The following is a 20,553-nucleotide window of genomic DNA, read 5'->3' as shown; positions in this document are numbered from 1 at the left end:
GCTCCAGGAGCAGGAGGTGGTGAGAAGAGTGGGACTGTGCTTGCAGGGTCATCTTTACCACAGCTTTGTAAGGCTCAGAGGTCACAAACTTGATGTTATGAGATGGGCAAAGGCTACTGCATAAATAAACACCCACCCCCTTTGGAGAATGTGTCTCAGAGCACAAAGCAGTTGGTTAGAGATAAGCATTGGAGAGCAGGGGATGGACTTTTGTCATCAGCAGCCATCAGGTGGGAGGTGTCTTTTCACAAGCAATGAGAGGAGAGGCCAGAGTCCTGCTGTGCATTAATCCATGGCACGTCCTGTGTTTCAGGGTGGTGCTAAATCAGATGCCTGGACTGGGTGTGAGGCAAGGAGCCACGTCCACCTGCAATCAGGAAACAGCAGCGTGCACGGGTGTGGATGTGGCCAGGCAGGCTGATGAGTAAGTAGTAAGCAAGTAGTGAGTGCTTTGAACAGAGATGCTCAGGCTGCATGTGTGTGTATCCAGGGGTGGATTATTCCTGGGGGACTGGACCTACAACGCCTGCATTGCTCTGCCTGCCTGATGCTCCAGGGCAGCAGGGTGATTCCTCTAGGCATGGCTGATGAAGGATCTGGCCCTGCCTTCCACCATGGCCTGGAGATGGGTTTCACCCTGTCAGTTGCTTATTTCAGCAGAAACTTGGAGGATGAGGGTTTCCATGGCTTAAAAGGGTGGTTATTCCCACAAGCAGTAACTGGCTGCTTTTAAAAAGAGCGGTGTAGGAGCTGTGTAGTATTACCAAGCAGTCCAAGAACTCTTAAGTCATCCTAGGGCGATAAACCAGAGTGAATGCATGCTGGATCCAGTAGGGAAAGGTCTTTTCGTAGTTCCAAACTTCCTAAGAGCTGCTTTATAATGTAAAAATTGGAGAAAGCAGCTTGTCTGTGTCATCCCAACAGGCGAGCACAGGGTAGTCACAAAATCTTTTCACACCTTGTTGTTAGACTGCTGAACTGAATACCACAAGGGAGAGAAAACTGCTCTGAAAAGATGACAGGCAAGGTCTGCAACAGTGTGCAGGGGGGAGGAAAAAAGCACTCATTAGATTTGCGTCACGGAGAAAGGTCATGGAAAGGCTGTAAAATGAGAATCCCAAGGTAGCACCGTCCTTCTCAGTCTTGTCTTAACAACACTGGAGATAGTAAGGGAAAAACCTGACACAGCTCTGGAGCAAAGGCATGTTCCCCATCAGACAGCTTTAGTCAGCTCACAAACTTCTTTCATTTGGGGTCTCTTCCCTGAAGCTTGCTGTACGCAAAGGCTCTGGTGGCATCCCTAATACCCGTAATCTGGTTGCTTTTAAGAGCTCTGAGCCAAGGCTCGAGGAAGGCTGTAGTGAGCTCTTTCCCAAGGGAGCCTGGTGCATGATGTTAATTGTGGCAACGGCTCTGAATGTGGTGGAAAAGACTTTGGCATTTTACCAGGCAACAGCTGCTTTGCATGTTGGTGCTGATCTAGGCTGTAAGGTGTCACTGGGTCTAAGAGGGAGGAAGATACATAGAATTGGTTCCTCCTGCTATGAGGGAATCCTGGAGGGCTCCCCAGGTGCCCATGCCAATGGCTCAGAGGTTACATAGGAGTTGAATTTCTCATGAGTTCAAGCTTGTGCTGTCCTTTCAGAGAGGAACAATCATTCACAGGACACTGCCCTGGTTTACTGAGCTCTTTCCTCTGTGAAAGGAGAGAACCAGGCTGGGAAAAGGTTGTGGCCGCAGAGTCAGGCAGAGTAGTTTCCCCTCTGCAGGAAAGACTTCCTCCCTCAGACAAACCCCAGCCAAAGCAGAGACCTCAATTAGTGCCTGATCAAAGACTTGAGGTATTCCCCAGCAGTATGTTATGCAAGGGTCAGGTTCTGCTGCCCTGATTCCCGTTCCTCCCCGAAACTGCAGGCATTCAAATACATGAGCAGTCCCACCTACCACACTGGTGTGCCCCAGAGCATCCCACTGCAGCAGAGCCAGCAGCCCCAGTTTAACAGGCACTGGCACCCACTGGTCCTATGGCTGGGGTCATGCAGCAGCAGGAGCATCACCCAGGCAGTGATGCATCCCTGCCGCATGTACTCAGCTCTCTTCCTGCCTGTGTAAAGGGTCTATTGGAGAGCAAGATTAGGTGCAAGGCTAACCTGTGGTATTTGTTTTACTGTTTAAAAGCTCATTTATGCTAATTCAGAGAGCAGGATACATTACAGAATCCACGCAATTCAGTGAGATTCCTAAAGCCAGCTTGTTATTTGTAAACTCTTAGGAATGACTGCACTGGACATCTCTGCCCTGCACCTGGATTCCAATCCCACCCACTCCCATCACATAAACACTTAACAGGCAATTAAGGGCTGGGGTCTCTGGGGAAATACAGCTCTGGTTATGAAACTGCCTTTGCCCTACAAGCTTGGGACCTGTACCACAGCACAGCTCCTCTTACGCCCAACACAGATTCCTCCGGCAACACTTTCCATCCCCAGGCATGGGAATAGGCTCTAGCTGCTACGCAGGTACCACTTCCTAGTCCTGCAGTGTGAAGAAAAGGACTGGAGGTGCAAGTATCGGTGCTGCCGGGCAGTCCTGGGGAGCAGCAGGGCTGCGGTGGTGCCCTGCATTCCTTTCTGCAAGGGTTGGTGGGCACAGTGAGGTGAGAAATGGGGTGGGAGTGCTGCACCGTCCTCTGCTTGGGGCTCCCCAGCTGCCACCCTCTGCCGTGGCCAGGTGCTCTCTGAGGATTCTTGCTGGAAGGCTGGACCTCGATCAGCTGCACTTTTAGAAGCGGGGTCATCCTTAACATGCTGGGATTAAAAAGGGATGCGGCCATAGCCAGTGCCCAGAGTTCAGGCAGTGTAAACAAGTGTTTTGCAAACCCAGGACCAAAACCAATCTGCTGCTGTAAGCAAAAGTGAGAACTCCACCCTGGCTGGGGCCAGGCTGTGAGCTTCACACCAGAGTCTAATACCCCAAACCCATGGTTCCACCATGGTTCCACCAGCACTGGGGATTGTGGCTGCCCCCAGCAGCTGGTGCCTGCCCTGTGAGGCACATAGGACTTGCCTACCAGGGTCCTGTGTGCTTCCAAAAGAGTTGTTTGCATCCTCCCACTGGTAGAAAAGCAAGAAACAGGGGGAAGGGCAGAGGGACTCAGACAACTGTTCATTGGATTAATATAAAGTACATTCTCCAATAGGTTCAGTCTGTTTCACAGCATTTTCTGTGTGCATGGCTTCCCCTTGCACGGTGGCCAGCAAGGCCCCATCTCCACTGGCAGGGATCCCAGGGAGCCGTCTCTCAGTCACTCTCGCTGCCGGTGCGGTGGGATGCTGCCCCGCTGCCGTGCTGCGGCCGCAGGCAGGCGGGCAGGGCTGCCCGGCCAGCGGGCAGCGAGGCCTTGCTGACAGAGGACACGCTGCGGGCCAGGGGCTGAGTGGGGAACATAACTGTGCCGCGGGGAGCCTCCAGGAGCTGCCAGATCTCCCCCGAGGTGGCGCTGCCCAGGTATTCCCAGGGCCTGCGCCCGCTGCTGTCCCGCAGCTGTACCTGGCAGCCCAGCTGCAGCACCAGCACCTTGATGACGAGCTGATGCCCGTGTATGGCAGCCAGGTGTAGCGGCGTGTACCCGCAGCCCGAGCGCGCGTCCACGTCCAGGGCCAGCCCAGCCTGCTGTGCCGCCGCTGCCAGCTCCTGCAGGCCCGGCCCGTCGCCGTGCTTGGCCAGCCAGTGAAGGATGGTGAAGCCCGACATGAAGTCCCGCTGCAGGGCCAGCTCCGGCTCCTCCAGGAAGAGCCCCCGCACCCGCGCCCATCGCCCCGCTGACACCGCCACTAGCCAGGCGTGCTCCCGCTGCCCCAGCGGCACCAGCAGCCCCCGGCCTGGGACGTGCCGAGGGGAGCTCTTGGAGGGCAGGGTGCGGGGCTGCCGCCCGCAGTCATCTGGCAGCGACAGGGGGCTGCCCTGCACCTCCAGCAAAGCAAGCTGGCACCTGATGCTCCTGAAGACAGGCGGCGGTGCTGGGGGGTTGCTCTCTGGGGCTTGGAGCCCTGCGGGGCCCTTCGCTTTCATTAAGGACTGGGACGGGGGTGGCCTGGCAGGGGGTGTTTGGGTGGAGCACTGTGGTGGGGACTGGGATGGGGGTGGCCTAGTGGGGGGCAGCGCCCCAGGACGTGGTGGCAGTGGCAGGGTTTGACGTGGGTGCAGCAGCAGGGTTTGAGGTTGGGTTGGTCCGCTGGGGGCCAGCACCCCGGATGACCTCAGTGGGGCTGGACTGGTGAGGAGATGCTGCATGGACCGCGACTGTGCCGGGGGCAGCCTGGTAGAGGGTAGCACGTTTGAGCCCGATGGATGCTGTGGAGATGAGGAGGTGCTGGCAGGGAGCGCCTGCAGGGACCGGGACAGGGGCAGCACCCCTGGGGCGGACAGCAACGGCAGGGACCGGGACGGGGGTGCCTCGGCGAGGGGAGGCTGTGGGGAGCTGGGAAGGGCCAGCTCGGTGGCGGACAGCGCCCTAGGGCCCGACGGCAGCAGGGGGGACTGGGACGGTGCGCTGCGGGGCCGCCGCCCCGGGCTTGCTGAGGGTGGCCGAGCCTTCAGTAGGGGCATCCCGGTGGGGAGCTGCGGGGGAGGCGGGGGCTGAGGCGGCCTCTCAGGGGGCAGCACCCCGTGGCCCGGCGGCAGTGGCAGGGCTCGGCTTGGGGGAGACCCCCCAGGGCGTTGTGGTGGCAGGGACCCGGATGGGGCTGACCCAGAGGGAGGCAGGCCCCAGGACAACGGTGGGGACCGGCACCGGGACCGTCTGGCAGAGGGAGCCTGTGGGGTCTGGTATGGGGGCGGCCCGGTGGGAGTCAGCGCCCCAGGACCCGTCGGCAGCGCCTGGGGCCGGCAGCTCGGGGGCCCGTCGGGGTGAAGCGTCCAGGGGCCCGAGGACAGCGGCCGGGTCCGGTAGGGGGGCGGCTGTGCGGGGGGAGGAGGGGAACGGGAGCGGGGCGGCCCGGCGGGGGGTGGCTGCCCGGGGCGCGTCGGGGCAGCGGCGGCGGCAGCGCGGCGCGCTCGGCGGCACTCGCAGCAGAGTCCGCCGCGGCCCCGGGCAGAGCAGCCCCCCGCGACGGCGGCCCTCTGGGGCTGCCCCCCGCCCAGGTGCCTCTTCTCCACCGCCTCCCCCGGGGGGCAGCGCCTCCCGTCGGGGTCGCGTCGGGGCGGTGGCGGCTCCTTCTTCTCCTCCGGCTGTTCCTCTGGCGGCGGCAGCTCCTCATCGAGGAGGTCGCGGTACCTGCGGCGGAGGACGATGTCCTTGGAGGCGCCGGGGGCGGCGCCGGGGTGGACGGTGGCCAGGGAATTGACGAGGCTCTTGAAGTATTCGCGGCGCTCCCGCTGCTGCGGCTCTGTCAGGGCTGGGTCGCGGAGGAAGCGCTGGAAGTGGCGAAGCAGGGCCGTGTTGGGGGCTCGGCCCCCGGCCTCCCAGAGGAAGTCCAGCACGGCCTCCTGGCTCAGCTCCCGCGCCATGCTTCGGGCTTTCCACCTCTCGGTGCTCCTCCTCGGTGCTGCACGTCGGTGCTCGGCTCTGCGCCCAGGTGCGCAGCGCTGCCGCGGCGGGGAACCCGCCTCCTGCCGCGCCGGGGCTCTGCGCCTCCTCCTCCTCCGCCTTCGCAGCCGGGCCGCCACCCCCCGGGTGCCTTTGCCCGGGGTGGCGGCCCGTGGGGCAGCGCGGCTGAGGTGACAGCGGTGCGAAGCAGCAGCGGGAAGGGAGGGAAGTGGGGCTGGAGGAGCTCATGCTCTGAGAAGTGCGAGGCTAACTGCTGGCGTGCGGTGAGGAGAACGAGCACTCCCTCAGCCATTGTGCCAACGAACAGACAGGAGGCGATGGGCAGAAACTGAAACGCAAAAAATGCCGTTTGTGCGTGAGGAAAAACTCTTTTACAGTGAGCGTCGTCAGGTACTGGAGCAGTTTCCCTGGAGAGGTTGTGGTCCCCATCCTCAGGGACATTCAGAGCTCCACTGCATACAAACCTGCTATGTGTGACCCTCTCTGAGCAGGGGCTGGACCGGAGCATTTCCAGAGATGCCTTCCACCCTGACCCACCTTGAGAGTCCATAACTTACCACAGCTGGTAATAAAGATATGTGAATGTGATGTCATTCAGGGTAGCTGTTACTGCAAGTGTGGGGGATTGTACCCATGTACGACAACCGCACACAAACATCAAGAGTGCCTGAAGTCAAATTATATCTCATATCAACTCTGTTTTCACTGTGTGGCTGGGACAGGTTGGACACATATTGTACTGGAGTGAGTATCTAATGTTGTTCTGTATTGGTAATGCTATTACCATTGAGCATGTATGTTACAGTTAAGGATGGAAAGATCAATGACCCAAAGTCTCTGCAACCTTCCCAAACCCCAGGCAGATAGGTGGTGGGTGTAGGCTTGTGATTTCTGTTTTGGTGACACAAAGCCCTAGGATAAGTTTAGAGGTTCAGACCCTGCAAACACATGCAGGATGGATGTCTGCAGCAACGTTGATCTCAAGTAAGACAGCTACATGGGCCTGTGCTTTCTGGTTGCTGACTCTGAACCCTCAGTTCAAAGGAGGATGAATTGCACTGTGGTGCTGCAGGATGGCTAAACTGTAACCTCTGGAAGCCGCCCTGAAAGAAACGTTAAAGTTTCTTCGTTAGAAGTTACAGTTTAGGTGATATATCAGAGAAGTCTTCCCATGTGCTAAGATTTGGCACACTAGGAGAAACTGCGCTGCATGATCTGCCGCGTATCCCGGTGTATATCGTAGGAGAGTATGGCTGCTTCCCATCAGGGGTGTTCACCTGAGCAAAGTGCTGGGAAGGGGGTAAGGGTCACATTAATATTTCATCACTTTGCACATGCTTTTGATACAGTTTGTCAAGGTATAAATACCTTTCTCCTTTGTCTGATGACAAGCCCCGAATTACAGTCACTACTGTGTTTGGCAGCAGCACTCTCAGCAGAAGCGGTTGAGATGAGATGAATGGAGCATAATAATGTAATTGTAATCACAAATAAGGGAGGAAGGTAGATTGTGAAGATAAAAAACCAAGTAACAGTGGCAAATGACAACACTACTATCAAAGTGGTGTTTGGCTAAGGTGTCAGCAGGAGGCTTTCCATAGTATTGTATTTTCATTTAAACATCCTTGGAGGTATTATCATGCTTACTCTAAGCTTAGCTTTGACTAAAAAAAATAGAGGTTTTCTACTGAGAAATATCATCTCCCACCCTGCAAACTTTTTCTTGCAGTTAAACATGTTCAGGTAACATTAAGTGACTATTGAAGTACCTGCAGGACTGAAACTGATGCCTTTGCCTTGCTGAGGTTGGAAAGGCCTCACTGAACTTGCTGAAGTGAAATGGGTTTACCTAACATGTCTCACTTGAGAGATACTACTGGTTGGATAGCTTAGATGCTGGGCAGTAGTATAGCGGTCAGTTGTAACCTGTTTGGTTATGACTGTCATAGAATCATAGAATGGTTTGGGTTGGAAAGGACCTTAAAATCATCTAGTTCTAACCCCTCTGCCATCCTTTGCCCTCTGAGGGCAGGGATTCCTCACACTAGACCATGTAGCCCAAGGCTCTGTCCAACCTGGCCTTGAACACTGCCAGGGATGTAGCATTCACCACTTCTCTGGGCAACCCATTCCAGTGCCTCACCACCCTTACAGTAAAGAACTTCCTCCTTATATGTAACCTGAAATCTCTCCTGTTTAAGCTTGAATCCATTGCCCCTTGTCCTATCACTGATGTCCTGATGAAGAGTCCCTCCCAGCATCCCTATAGGCCCCCTTCAGATACTGGAAGGGTTCTATGAGGTCTCCACACAGCCTTCTCTTCTCCAGGCTGAACAGCCCCAACTTCCTCAGCCTGTCTTCATACGGGAGGTGCTCCAGTCCCCTGATCATCCTCGTGGCTTCCTCTGGACTTGCTCCAACAGCTCCATGTCTCTTTACCCTTTTGTAGGCAAGTTGTGAGCAGTGCTGACCACGAAATGGAGGCAGGATCAGCGTTACTGCAACATTGAACACAAAAAAATCAGTCCACCACTTAGTTCTGTTGTTATACAGGAAGATGTTGCCTTTAGGGAGCTACATAGCTGTGTTTGTTTCTAAATAGTTAACAGTTATTTGGAGGTTCTCTCAGCTTTTAGTCATTTGGCTGTTTTGTTCTGTAAGTTAACCAAAGTTCTGTGTTTACTTGTGGATTTTCTCATCCTGTGTAATGTTACAGATGGTCCTGCAGCTGACACAAAAGGTTATTGAAGCATCGATGTACCCTATCTGCAAAGTGATGCAAAACAGCTTTGGAAGAATGGAGACAGCTCCCACAGGGGCTCTAGAACGACATACTGGGAATTCCCTTTGCTCAGGTACCAATTTCTTGGCAGCAGCTATGAAACTTTCAGGAGCAAGGGATCTGCTTCTTCCTGCCGAACATGAGGAATGCAAGGAACTACGCTAGCTGTGATCTGGAAGGGCAGCAGAACATTTCTTTGTCTTGATACTTGGTTTTTCCCTCTCTTTCAGCATGAATAGCAATACCCAGGAAGGTCTGTATGCATGAATATCATGGAGAAAACTTAGCCACAGCTCTCCCAGCTTCAGGTTAAGGAAGGGTGAGTCACATTAGGATTTTGCATATGCAGAAGATCTTTGTGTTAGTTAAGTTACACTGATGCAGGAGTATCCTGCATGCCTCTAATTCATCAAGGGGAAGCTGTCTGCCTCACCCAGGAGGTGCAATAAGGGCAGCTTTTTAAATAGGATCATCAGGTTTCCACTAGAGGCTGCACTGGTCCGAGCACACTTCCCAGTACAGGCACACTCAGCATCTCCTCACCTGGAGCCATGCATGCAGGAGGAATTTGCTGCAAGAGCAATAACATGAGTTTAATATAGCAGCCTCCCTGGGATATGAGCAGTAGTGCCTGACACATTAGTGTAATAAAAGCACCGCATCAGCCACCCTTGCAAAATCTTACTGGCAGAAACCCCACTGGTGTTTTTTTGGCGAAGCAGCTTTGGTGATGATGGCTGCAGCTACAGCCAGCTATGGGCTGCTGCCCGAGGTGCAGACCCTGAGCCCCAGGTGAGGAGCAGTGCCAGGTAGTGCTCGTGGGTCCCTTAGGTTTCTGTTCAGAAGGGGGCTGCAGGAGCAGGCATGCGTCACCACGCTCAAATGCCAGTTCCTGAGTCCTTCAAAGCATGGTGAGAAGAGCTGCAAGAAGGAAATGCCTGGACTTTGTAGTTCTCCACCAACCATGTGTTTATTCATAGTGCTACAAGAATGGCTTTTGGAGTGAAAAGGGAAGAGCTTCAGGTTGAATGCTGTACAAATAGTTAAGTGTTTTTCTAAGGTCTACTTATTTACTGTCCTGGGTTGTTTCCTTGGAGGAGGTGCTCTCAGCTTTTAGCCTTTTGGCTTTCTCATTTTGGTTCTGTGGATGTTCACATATGGGGGTAGCTCTGGTACATCTGTAATTCATCATGTCTTTCATGAGTGTGGCAAATTAGGTCTCTGTCTTCTGTAGCCTTTTGGGGCTTTATGCCTTGCAGGGCCATTCACCCCTGCCTTGGTCGATGACTTGAGCAGATGTGTTGAATTTAGCCCTAAGACTCCCACATTTGCAGGTAAAGAGGTATGTTACCATGCTTAACATCAAGATATTAAGCATTTATATATATTTATGAAGAATGTCAGTTGGAGTGGCATGGAGCTGGCTATGCTTCACCCTTGGAAAGGAGCTTCACCCCTGGAAATCACTAACTGGAGGAGGAAAGCACCTAGCTGCTGTGACTACAGTTTGGTGTACACAGTTTGTTTAAAAGCAAAGCATGGGTGTGTTTGGCAGCAGGAGAGAGCTCAGAGAAATGAGAGAAATGAGGTGCCTGTTTTGCCTTCTGTGTTGTTATTAAGAGGGCTTTAGGGGTTCCTGTTGGCAAACAGCCCCAGCTGGGGTATCTCCTGTCTGAGCCCCTGTTATAAATAGCTCTTCACTGAATCCCCATCCTCCTTTTTAACTAAACTAGTAGGAGCAGGACCTCCTGGCCATCCCTTTGGTAGGGTCCCTGGAGCAGATGCTCTCTATTGTCAGCTGTACCCTCACTGCTGTGGGGCTGACGGTGTTGGACAGTGTGGCACTTTCGGGTGGAGGAGACGGTACAAGCGGTGGGGCTGGGGCGCAGCGGGTGGAGGGGGGCCGAGTTTCCCCGCAGGTCAGCCGGGCTGGGGGCGAGCAGCGCGGCCGAGGGAGGGATTCATTGTCATTGCTGCAGCGGATCGGGAGCACCCTTGTCGGGGCCCTCTGGGGCTCCAGTCGGCTTTCGGGACACGCCGGCCGGCCGCGGGTCCGCAGCCGGCCGGGGCGGTGCCGGCATCCCCAGGGGAGGGCCGGGGGGATCCCGCCTCGCCGCCCGGCCCCTTTGCATTGCGCATGGGCCCTCCCTGCCGGGTGGCCATGTTGCAGTCCTAACAGTCAGCGCAGAGCGGCGGCGGGCCGGGAGCGCAGCACACCGCACCGCGATGGCCGTGGCCGTGGGGAGACCGGCGGTGGGTGCTGCGGCGGGCAGCGGGCCGGGAGGACGGACAGGCGGCGCGGCGCGGTGCGGTGCGGTGCGGTGCGAGGCCGGCGGGCATTGCCCCAGCGCGGCGGCGTGCGGCGCCGGGGACGGCAGGGTGCGGTGCCCGGGGCGCAGTGCGGAGGGTCGCGGGGTGCGAGGCCGGAGGTGCCGCCGCCGGTGCCCCTTTCCCAGGGCCCGGCGGGGTCGCGCAAAACTTTTTCTCCCCGGTTTGTGGCCGCGGGTCTTTGTTGCAGCGGGGCCGGGCCCGGCGGAGGGCAGCTCCCCCCGAAGCCCTCCGCTTGAAGCGGCGGGGAGGCACCGCGGTGGTCCCCGGGCTGCTCCCGTCGGGGCTGGGGCCGCGTTCGGTGGCTGGCCGCGGGTGTTTCTGCTCTGCCGACTCCCATGAAGGGAACGCTGGGGAGTGGGGAGGGCTGTGCCTCGTACGCGGTGGGCAGCAGCCCCCGGGAAGAGGCTTCAGAGGCTCGGCTGCGTCGGGAACAGTGGTGCAGATCCCGGCGTGGGAGTTCTTCGGAGGCACACGCGTGCTCCGCATCTTCCAGCGTGACCGCGTTCCTGGGGATGTGGTGTCCGGGAGGTTTTTACATCCGTGTTGAGAAAGAAGATTTCCCCTGTAAAGGAAGGGGGGGAAAACCCAACCCCATCCCGCCAGATCCACAGAAACTAACAGATGCTGTTCCCGGGAAGGGGAAGAAAATAAAAAAATCTGCCTTGCATCCAGCTTGCAGAAACGTGAATGAAACTGAGCCGTGACCAGACTGAATGCACTTTTGTGCATCGTCGGCCGGGGGAGGGAGAGAGGCTTGACCGATTTCCCGGTAACTTTTTCAGTGCTCGGGAGTGAAACAGATGTTGCCCGTGAGCAGAGGACTTGAATGTGGCTCCTTCTTGTAATAAACACATGGTCTGTGTTCAAGATGTGACGAGGGTGAGATAGATAGTTTCTCTCAGCTTTTATTATACACTTATGGATCTGCGGGGCTGTGTGGATCTTCTGATGTGGCAGAGGCAAATGTGTGAAGATAGGGTTCGTGGTGTTACTGGAGGTGGGAAGTAATGCTACTAAGCATAAAAGGAGCTGATGTTTGTTAACAGAATACCTATGAAGTATTCCAGCTGTTTGTGAAGCTTCTTTTGAAATGTGTCCTTGATCTTAAAGTCTGAAGCATGCTTGGAAATAGAAGTTTGTCTTTCGGTGTAAGAAGATGCATTGAAATTGTTACTTGAGCTGGTTTTTACGGCAAGCTGAAGGGTATTGCCAAGCAGAGCCGTTTTGCTTTGTGTGGAGCAGCAGCCTTGCAACACGAATAGGCTTAGGAACATGCCTTACTGCAAGACATGGTTGATGTTTGTTCTTGAGTATGTCTTTTGCTTTGTTTTTCTGTCATTATATTAAACTCAGCTTCTCACAGTTTTGGTTAATTGAAGTTCACAAGCGATCTCCAAACAGCATCTGCAGAGGGTTTCACACCAGTTAAATGAAATTCGTATTTGAGTGCCACTGAGCCCAGTCCAGCGAGACTGACTACAGAATAAAGCATCCTCTGGTGTGAGAACCACATGTGTGTGGGAGAGGGAAGGATGAGGGCACTCAGCTTCCTCCCAAGCAGCTGGTGGTCAGGGGTTCATCCTCCAGAATCAAATTGCTGCTTTTGGAGAAGAGGGTTGTCTTGGGGTGATAAGAGAAGAAAGGACAGTGGGCTGGTGTTTGGTAGATGTTGGGGGTATTTTGTCTCAGACAGCTTCTTATCTAATCCTCTCTGCTACTGCTTTGCATACTGCTGTTGTTGCTGGGGGGTGGTAGGGAGTTCGAAGAAATAGTTAATTATATGTTAAAGTAAGGCTGATGAATGTTGGCCTTTCAACATAATAATCATATTTTTATAAGGGCCCTTAGTGGTATGTGTCTTGTTGGAGGGTAGAATTAAAGGAAGGGGGAAAGAAAAGAGAAGGAGTGAAACGAAAAGCAAGTCAGTTTGACTGAAATCAGTGATCACATTCCTGAGTCACAACCTCTTATGTCCTGGCAGGATATGACATTATGTTAATTGTAAAAGCATGCATAAAAAATAACCTGAGTGAACTGCTCTGAAGTGCCTGTGTTTAATTGCAGGCGAGCAGGGCGTGTTTTGGTGGGATGGGCAGCTTTCATTTGAGGGCCCTGATCCCACAGATGTGAAAGCAGATGTGTACTGCACTGCCTGTAATTTCATTTGCCTTAATGGAAATGGATCTCGGTATGCAAATGTAAAGGCATACATAAGCAGAGTTTTGGCATGATTGGTGCTGGGAGCTGCCATGGGACCTCTCAGCTGATAAAAGCCGTGCATATGCTTAAACATACGTCAGGGTGGAAGGATGCATATGGGCTCAGTGTGAGATAAGCCACTTGCACTCTGCAAAATGTTGAGATGTGCTGGGCAGTAGACTCCCATCCTTCTCCTGGGTTAATTCCCAGCTTCTTCACCAGTGCTGGGTGGTTTCTCAGTAGTTTGAAGCATGGAAGAGGGCTCTGTCCTCCCTGCCATTCTCTTCATTTGTTTATCCTAAGTGCTTACAGAATCATAGCTTGGCCTAGCTAAAGGAGCAAAACTAATGTTTACTCATATGTATATACAAATTTGTTCTCCCCTCCAAGTCAAACAAAAATTGATGGAGAATGAAGCTGGAATACAAATTTTACATGGGGAACATAGAAAATGGTATCTGAGAAATTAAAACAGCACAATGTATTCTTCCATCTGTTTTAAACACACTTGATAATGAGAAACTGTCAGTTTCCATGGAGTGGAGGGGATGAAAGAGGGAGGCGAGAAGGTAGAGCGGGGCTCATGGAGCTGAAGGCTTCACGTGCATTGTCTTTCTCTGAGTGGCAGAGATGCTAGGGTCAGCAGGAGCTGTGGGGCAGAGCCTTTGGAGCACAGCCACCATGGCTGCTGTGTTTAGACAATGAGATGAGCACCAAGAAAGGGGTAACTCCTTGTCTCTGTCTGCTGACAGGTCAGCAGTGCCTTGGCTACTTTTCAGCTTGTCCGTTTCCAAGTTAACTGCAAGGCTGAGCTGGCCCTGCTGCCTGGTATCCTCCAGGGAGCATTGTGGGGCTGCGGACTCTCCTCCCAACGGATGTGGTGATTCTGTGGGCTTGTGTGGCCCTGCTGGGGCTGCTGAGATGGCCAGGGGCATGGGGTTTGGCTTCCTTGCCTGCTTTCACCTGCCAAGTGTGGCTTTTAGGACCTGGCCTGGCTCAGCTGCCTGCACCAGGGAAGCAGGCCTGGGTGGTGCACACCCAGGTTTTAGTTTGTGAACTCTGAATTTCCTTTGTTCACCTCAGTGCCTTGTTTGCAGTAGGAAATTCTTTCAGGCAGTTCTTGTTGCTCCTGTTGATGTTAACAATGGTGGGAACCTGCCTTCTTGCCTTGTTTTCAGCACACCCTCGGTTGTGGGGCAGGTTATGTGTCCAGCCCGCCACAGTCTTGGAGCCTCTAGCTTTTCCAGCATGAAGTGAGCTGAGCTGAGACAGGATCTGATGGCGATACTCAGAAAATCCTTATTTTGTGTGGATGGAATCATGGGGGATTGATTTCAGTGTGTGCGTGGGGCCTCTGAAACAATGGTGGGGATTGATTAAGCAAGCAGCATGAATCTGAGAAGTAAAATATTTATTCAGAGCTGAGGCATGTTTAATATGTCCCACTCCCACCCCTGCAGCCCCTGAGAGAGATGGCTTTGCTGGCTGGCTGCCTGCTCCGGAGCCATTTGAGTGTTGTAGCTTCTGTTGTGCCCTTGGTGAGCCTCTCCCTCTCGAGGTATCGGTGAGAGCATGGGCACGATGCTGCTCCGTAGCTTATGCCTTGCTCTGCAGGAGAGGTGCCAAGGGGACAGGGTCTTCTGTTGGCTTGGCAAGTGCTTCTGCCTTGTCCATCCTCTTTGTTGGCTTGGTTTAGCTCCAGGCTTCAGTCCTATAAGCTGTATAAGTGGCTCTTACTGGAGAAGCTACTGGAGCTGTTTCAGCTTAGAACAGTTAGGTGCAGCCAGGTGATGCGAAAAGAAACAAAAGCCCCACAGTAGTGCTTCAAGCTTTTTTTAGGCACACTATCTAGCTGCCTTCGCTTCCAGCTCCATGAGCAGCTCTCCAGCCTACTGTAATAAGTGATGCGTAATAATGGTTCAGACAAACACCACGGGGCTGTTGGCACTGGGCATTAGCACTGGTGAAGAATGCTTGAGATTGGAGACAGAAAACCAAGTTCAGCATCTTGCTGTCTTATCTAAGAGCAACAGTAACAAAAATTTGCCTAAAATGTTCTTCTTTTTCCCTGTAAGTGTTGGTTTGTGTGCCACAATGTGATGCTTTCAGTAAGGTGGGAATAAGAAATGATCTTTCTTGGCTACTTCATTACATGTGGATGTCTTTCCCCCTGCTCTACACCATGGTGCTGCTTTAGATGCCAGAGCTGTTCTCATTTGCGGCTTGGGCAGGTATGGTTGCTGTGGGTGTAGGCAAGGCCTGCTTGGCCTTGATGAGGCAGACAAGGAAGAGCCATGGGAAGGAGGAAGAGCTCCCTGTGGTTTTGCATTAGCAATGCTCAGCCCTTCTGCAAGCTTTCTCCCTGTGACTGCGCTCTCTGCTTGTCCAGCATAAGTGATACCCACTGTTGGATGAAATGCAGTCCAAAGGATATTATTGGCATTTCACTAATAGTACAATTATCTTGCTGAGCTCTGCATTTCATGTATCTTGAGCTATCTTTAGGACTCCTTATTTTAAAATCCAGACTGTGCCAGTGTTTAGGAAAGTGGCCTTAGGATCTGAATTTGTAATTAGAGCCTTTGAAGTTGCTGAAAATATGGAGGAGCTGAATCTTTTTCTTGCAGGCTTAGGCTTTTTGTTTTCTTTAGTAGCATCCCACATAAGGTGATGGCAAAGAGCAGACTACTGCTGGTTTTGGGGGTGGTTCTTAGTTGTGCTGGGGTTTTTGTTGTTGTTTTTCATCTCAGCTTACAGCTTCTTTAGATCTTTCTATTATCTAATTGGATTTTCTGTTACTGTTTCTGCATCCCAGATTTATTTTCTGACGGGATCTAGCTGCTGGAAATACATTATTGAAGAACAACTGTAGTTGCGGTTTATTTCTTTACCAGATCTGGTTGTGAATACTTGGCAGAAGCTAATAGAGGAAGACTTGTTTTAGAAACATTTTGGGTTTGCCACATGTTGCCTGCTTTGCCAGTGGCTCCTGAGAACTGATTGCTGTGCACAGCAGTAGTTCTAATATGAATTGTTTCTGCAAATCTGCATGTATCTTGTGTCTAATTCAGAAATAGTATAATTTCTCTCGCATGATGGGAGCGGAAGGGGAGAAACAGTGTTCTGAATCCTGGAGGGGATATTTGTACATGATTTGCAGGACTTTCAGGCTGTTTGTGGATCTGAACGTGTTGAGCGAAGTCTGTTTCGCTGGGGGAATAACTGGGTGCTAAGTACAGTGTGCTGTATGAGACCCAACAGAATCTATTGGTGGGATGTGTTGTAAGCACCAAGTGTGCAAAGTGCTTTGCTTAAGCACATTAACATGGCTTGAGTTAAGTTTCTGACAGTCTGGTGGTGGCAGCTGCTGTTTTTATCTGTGAAGAAAATGAAGGTGGGAAGAGGAGCGAGTTTGGTAGACGGCTTGCTTGGAGACAGCATGAGCTTGTCTTTCCCTCTTCCGCAGGGCAGCACAGTGACTGGCTCGCAGGGAAGCACAAGAGCACGAACTGCAGTAGAGATGAAATTAGAAGCCTGCACTTACTCTTTCAGAGAGAGGTTCCCACTTGTAACCACAGCCAAATCTTTGCCTTTTAAAGCACAGAAATCTTCTCCTTTCAGTCCCTTTGAAAACCCACCTCCTCCAGCCTGAGTCAGCCTAGGAGCTCTTGGCAGCTTCCAGATGAATGAAGGATAGCGGGCTGATGGTCCTGGCTCTGTTTTTCCAGGACAAAATTTGGCAGGCAACAGCCAAGCTTGGAAAGAAGAAATTTGCAGCCTGGAAAGGTGAAGGTGTCTGGTTATCATTGACACTCGTTCTTGGCATCTCTCTGCAATAACATGGATTACCCTACATCCTCCAGATGTGCATAGGAAATGTACAGGGTTGTCAGTAAAGAGGCTGTGCATAAGTATAGTTGGATTTTCCCTTTTTTGCTTCTTCATATGATGAAAGATTTTGCTTTTTTTTCTTTTACCTTTTTCTGTTTTAATTGGTAAAATTAAGTTTCTCAGATATCTGCAGAATGAACTTAGAAACAGCATGGCTAATGATACTTCAATAGTCTCTGGTTTTGTTCCTAGTTTGAGATGTTAAGACTGATATTTTGAGAAGCTTCAGAATTAAGTGGAAACAGTTCACATTTATTCTGTTTTCACAGCTAAAAGATTAGGTTGTCATACTGTGAGCAGGTATATTTCTAGCTGCAAATGCTTTCAGTGATTATAAGGTTTAACACAGCCATCTGGGGCTGAACATATGCACTCGCCAAATCTTTGTGTCAGGACCCCAGTAGGAGCAGGGATTTTACTAAATAGTCTGGTGACTTGCTCTGGTGCTAAGTCATACCACTTCACCACCGCATCTTTGGCTGCTGCTTTTCGTCCCCTGAATCTGTTTGATCTGATTGAGCTATAGAAGGTCGTCTCATTGTGCCTCTTGTTTCTTGGTCGGCCACAGTTCTGTGCTCTGAAATTTTCTGGCCCCGTGTAAGTGCGAGGGTGTATGCAGTGTGGGGGGGAAAAGGTCATTTTTCAAATCCTATGCCAGCAGTTTTGTCTAAGCGGCTTTCCCTAGTTGTGGCCAGGTAACTCACCTTGCTGCTGTTTTTAACAGAAGAAACAATGAATCAATGATTATGCTTTTGTTAGTGTATGGAATCAGAAAATCAACATTTTTAATTACATTTGAAAATTTTTTTTTTCCATTTTCTGTGTATTGCATGTAAGTTCCAAGCCAGGAAAAATCCTTAATTCTTCTAAATGAATGCTGTCCTGTCACAAAGTATCTTTTATCACAGAAAGCACCAACCTAGTCTCATTCTGTTTCATCCGTCTCATTAATATTGAATACATGGCACTTTAGTATGGCAGCGAAGCAAAGCAGGGAATTTCAGCTGGTATCTGACAACAGCAAGCTGAGATTAAATGACATCCAAGTGCAATCTGCTATGTATAAATTAACTGGCATTTTCCAGGAGCATTTGGCCTAATTTTTGTTTTATTTTCCTTGGGGGTTCAGTGGTTGCAGCACAAGTCTCTGGTGTCCCGTGGAGGTCGAAAGTGACACCAGTTCTGGGAGCTGCTTCTCACTGGGGAGAACCTGTGTGTAAGTGTCTGCTTCCAGCCTGGGGCAGCTCTCCAGCGAGGCAGTGGTATCACCTCGGGGGTGCCCTGAGCTACAAAGAAGCTGGGCTGAAAGCTGAAACTAAACAAGTTATTTTGGAGTGCCTTACCTTCTGGGATGCACTGCTGATGGTCACTGAGCAATTGGAACCATTTAGTTTGGCATCTGATGTATAATTGCCAAAAAGTAGTACTGTCAGGGGACCTTGGCTTTTGTTTCCAGGTAGCTGCATATTCATCTTGCTGGAAATCACTTTTGCTATTCAGCACTTGGAGTTATGCAATTATTAATTATTAGAGCATTAATTACAAGAGCCACTTGGGATTAGGGCTTGTGTGGCTGGCATGCTACAAGTGTTTCTGCTCCGGATTTGCTGGGTGATCTTGGGCAAATGCTTTTGCTTCCTCCACATCCACATGTAAAGCAGGTGATAACTCCCTTCCTTCTCTAAGGTACAGATCTGTGATCAGTGAATTAGTAGCACGGCAACAGTCACCTTTACAAACCTACCACTATTGCACCAAATCCAGTGGGATCTTGTGGCACAGAAACTTTACCAGACTAACACTTTTAATTAAAAACACTGTCATGAAAATAACTATTCAAATAGGGTAATATGAGAGTTATTTTTTTTTTTTCAGGAAGGATTAAAAAGTAATTTCAATAAGAAAGAAGGGTTTAAAAGTGAGCGGTGGGAATAACTCCACTGACCTTGTTTCTCTGGGTTTAGGTAAATGCAATTCGGGGCAACTTTTCACACAGAGCATTCTTCAGAGATGGTGAGTTTCCTTGTTGTAGGCCAGAACCATTTAAACATGAAAGCCAGAGGTGTGTTGGTTTTGCTGTTTAAACAAAACATGATGTGAAGTTGTGGTCTGATGCATGACTCGTGTCTGTTACCAGCACAGCTACCTCCCCCCCCAGGTTTGGCCTCACCAGGAATGGGGCTCAGAAAAGCATTTTTCCATGGGATGTGCATTACTTGGTTTTGATGTAACCTAAGGAAAGTGGTATTTTTTAATAGCCTAACTGAGCAACCTAATGATTTCTTCCAGTGGGATGAGCCAGGAAGCTGGAGGAATAAATCCAGGCAGGCTAGCTGTGATACAGCTTACATGCAGGGAAGGGAAGGATAAAGTTCACACAGGCTAAAAAATTGGTTGGTATTTCCGATGTGAAATAGGTGGTTGGTCCCTGCGCAAAATATACAGTAGGGAGGCCCAGGAGAAGAGCATGCAGATGCTGTCCTCATCCACACCAGCTGGGGTGAATGGGTATTTTTCTGAACTGTGTGTGCTGAAATGTCTTGGCAAAGGAAAGCTGTTCAGGACAGGGGACCTGGTATTTCTGGCTGATGCAGTACCTTGCAGAGGAGGGTCATGGCCCAGCGTCTCGGGTTCAGTGGTGCTGAATGGTAGGAAAGAGGATGGAGGTGGCTGGATTGGTGCCATCCTCCTGGCTTCTATAAAAGTAGAAAGATCGTGCAAGTCTGCTCTTGAGGCTGGGCGTCCAAGGAGATGCAGGTAAAACCATCATGCACCCAAAGAAGGGCTGTTCTCCTGCCTGCTCTGACTGCCCTGAGGTCAACACACACTGGCCTACCCAGGACCAGGCTCTTGTGCTGTGTTGTTGCTGTGGTGTGTGCAGTGAGAACCTTAATGCTGCATGTACAAACCCCGCTCTTTCTCCGGGACAGTCGTGTTAGGAAGGAAGCAAGGGAGCAAGGTTGGGCATTATCCTTCCTCTTTGAAGGCTTAAGTTCCCAGACCAGTTATTTGCCTATCAGACCACAGCTGCTCTGGGGTGTAAGCAACCTATGCAGTGCTGCTTGTGGCTTTGTGTGTTACTTACCACCTTGAGCAATATGGAGGTGGAGACTGCTGCATCTCCAGCCTTTGCTGTGCTAATAAGGAATACGCAGCAGCACATCACTTGCTTTGGTATTTCTCATTAAATAACTCGTGCCAAGGGCAAAAATGTGCACCGCATATGGGAATTGTGCCCCAGTTTTGGGTTAGGCAGGTCTGCAGCAGTTGGAGTCATAGAGCGTGTTGGAGCAGGGAGCTGCTTCATGTGAACTTATCTTGCCTAGTCCTCTGCAGGAAACACTTGCTCGGAGCAGGCTGACTTTGGGTACATTTGTCTTCCCAAATCCTTCAGTTTGGCCCCATGAAGCTGTGACAGTATTTACCTGCTCTGTCAGGTCTTTGCAGCCTTGCTGCAGCAGAGAGATGAAGCAGTGGAGTCCACTCTTTCAGCAGGAACCCTGCTCATCTGTCAGTTGTTCTTGCTCTGTGCTTGACTTGTGCTCAGCTGTTATGTTGTATGTGCTGGCGTAGTTGGCCAAGCTAAACAGTTCAGTCCTTTGCTTACAGAGGGACGCCTGATGTGCCCTGCTGCTGATCCTGGTCTTCCAGGAAAAAGGAGCCATTGAGATTGAACCTAGAGAATAGGATCTGGCGTGGACAGTCTGTGCACTGTGTGAGACCCTAGCTAACGGGGCCGTGTGCTGCCTGGTGGTCTGCTGCAAGGGAGAGCAGCCTGTTGTGAGCTGCCTCTGCACTCTCC

The 20,553-nt window shown here is 51.6% G+C and overlaps 2 protein-coding genes across 4 annotated transcripts in view; one reads left to right on the top strand and one right to left on the bottom strand.

Annotated features, from left to right (window-relative positions):
* Positions 1-334: 334 nt before the first annotated feature.
* SEPTIN11 (septin 11) overlaps positions 335-20,553 on the top strand; it is a 63,971-nt gene continuing 43,752 nt past the window's right edge. For 2 of the 3 annotated variants that reach the window (XM_065686754.1, XM_065686745.1), the window contains exon 1: positions 10,457-10,583. In XM_065686754.1, the coding sequence (XP_065542826.1) occupies positions 10,557-10,583 (27 nt within the window). In that variant the 5' untranslated portion in view covers positions 10,457-10,556. Of the gene's footprint in view, positions 425-10,456; positions 10,584-20,553 lie in introns of those variants that run through there. The other variant, XM_065686764.1, reaches the window with a different exon arrangement.
* On the bottom strand, positions 3,145-5,544 carry SOWAHB (sosondowah ankyrin repeat domain family member B). The gene has a single exon (XM_065686732.1). The coding sequence runs from the start codon at positions 5,506-5,508 to the stop codon at positions 3,301-3,303; it is 2,208 nt and encodes a 735-aa protein (XP_065542804.1). The 5' UTR covers positions 5,509-5,544; the 3' UTR covers positions 3,145-3,300.

Source organism: Lathamus discolor, chromosome 1, assembly GCF_037157495.1.
Source record: "Lathamus discolor isolate bLatDis1 chromosome 1, bLatDis1.hap1, whole genome shotgun sequence".
Lineage (NCBI taxonomy): Eukaryota > Metazoa > Chordata > Aves > Psittaciformes > Psittacidae > Lathamus > Lathamus discolor.
Note: the sequence above shows the minus strand (reverse complement) of the source record. Positions and strands in the feature narration are given on the sequence as shown.

Coding starts and splice junctions, on each gene's coding strand:
- SOWAHB (XM_065686732.1), bottom strand. CDS start 5,508: ATGGCGCGGGAGCTGAGCCAGGAGGCCGTGCTGGACTTCCTCTGGGAG.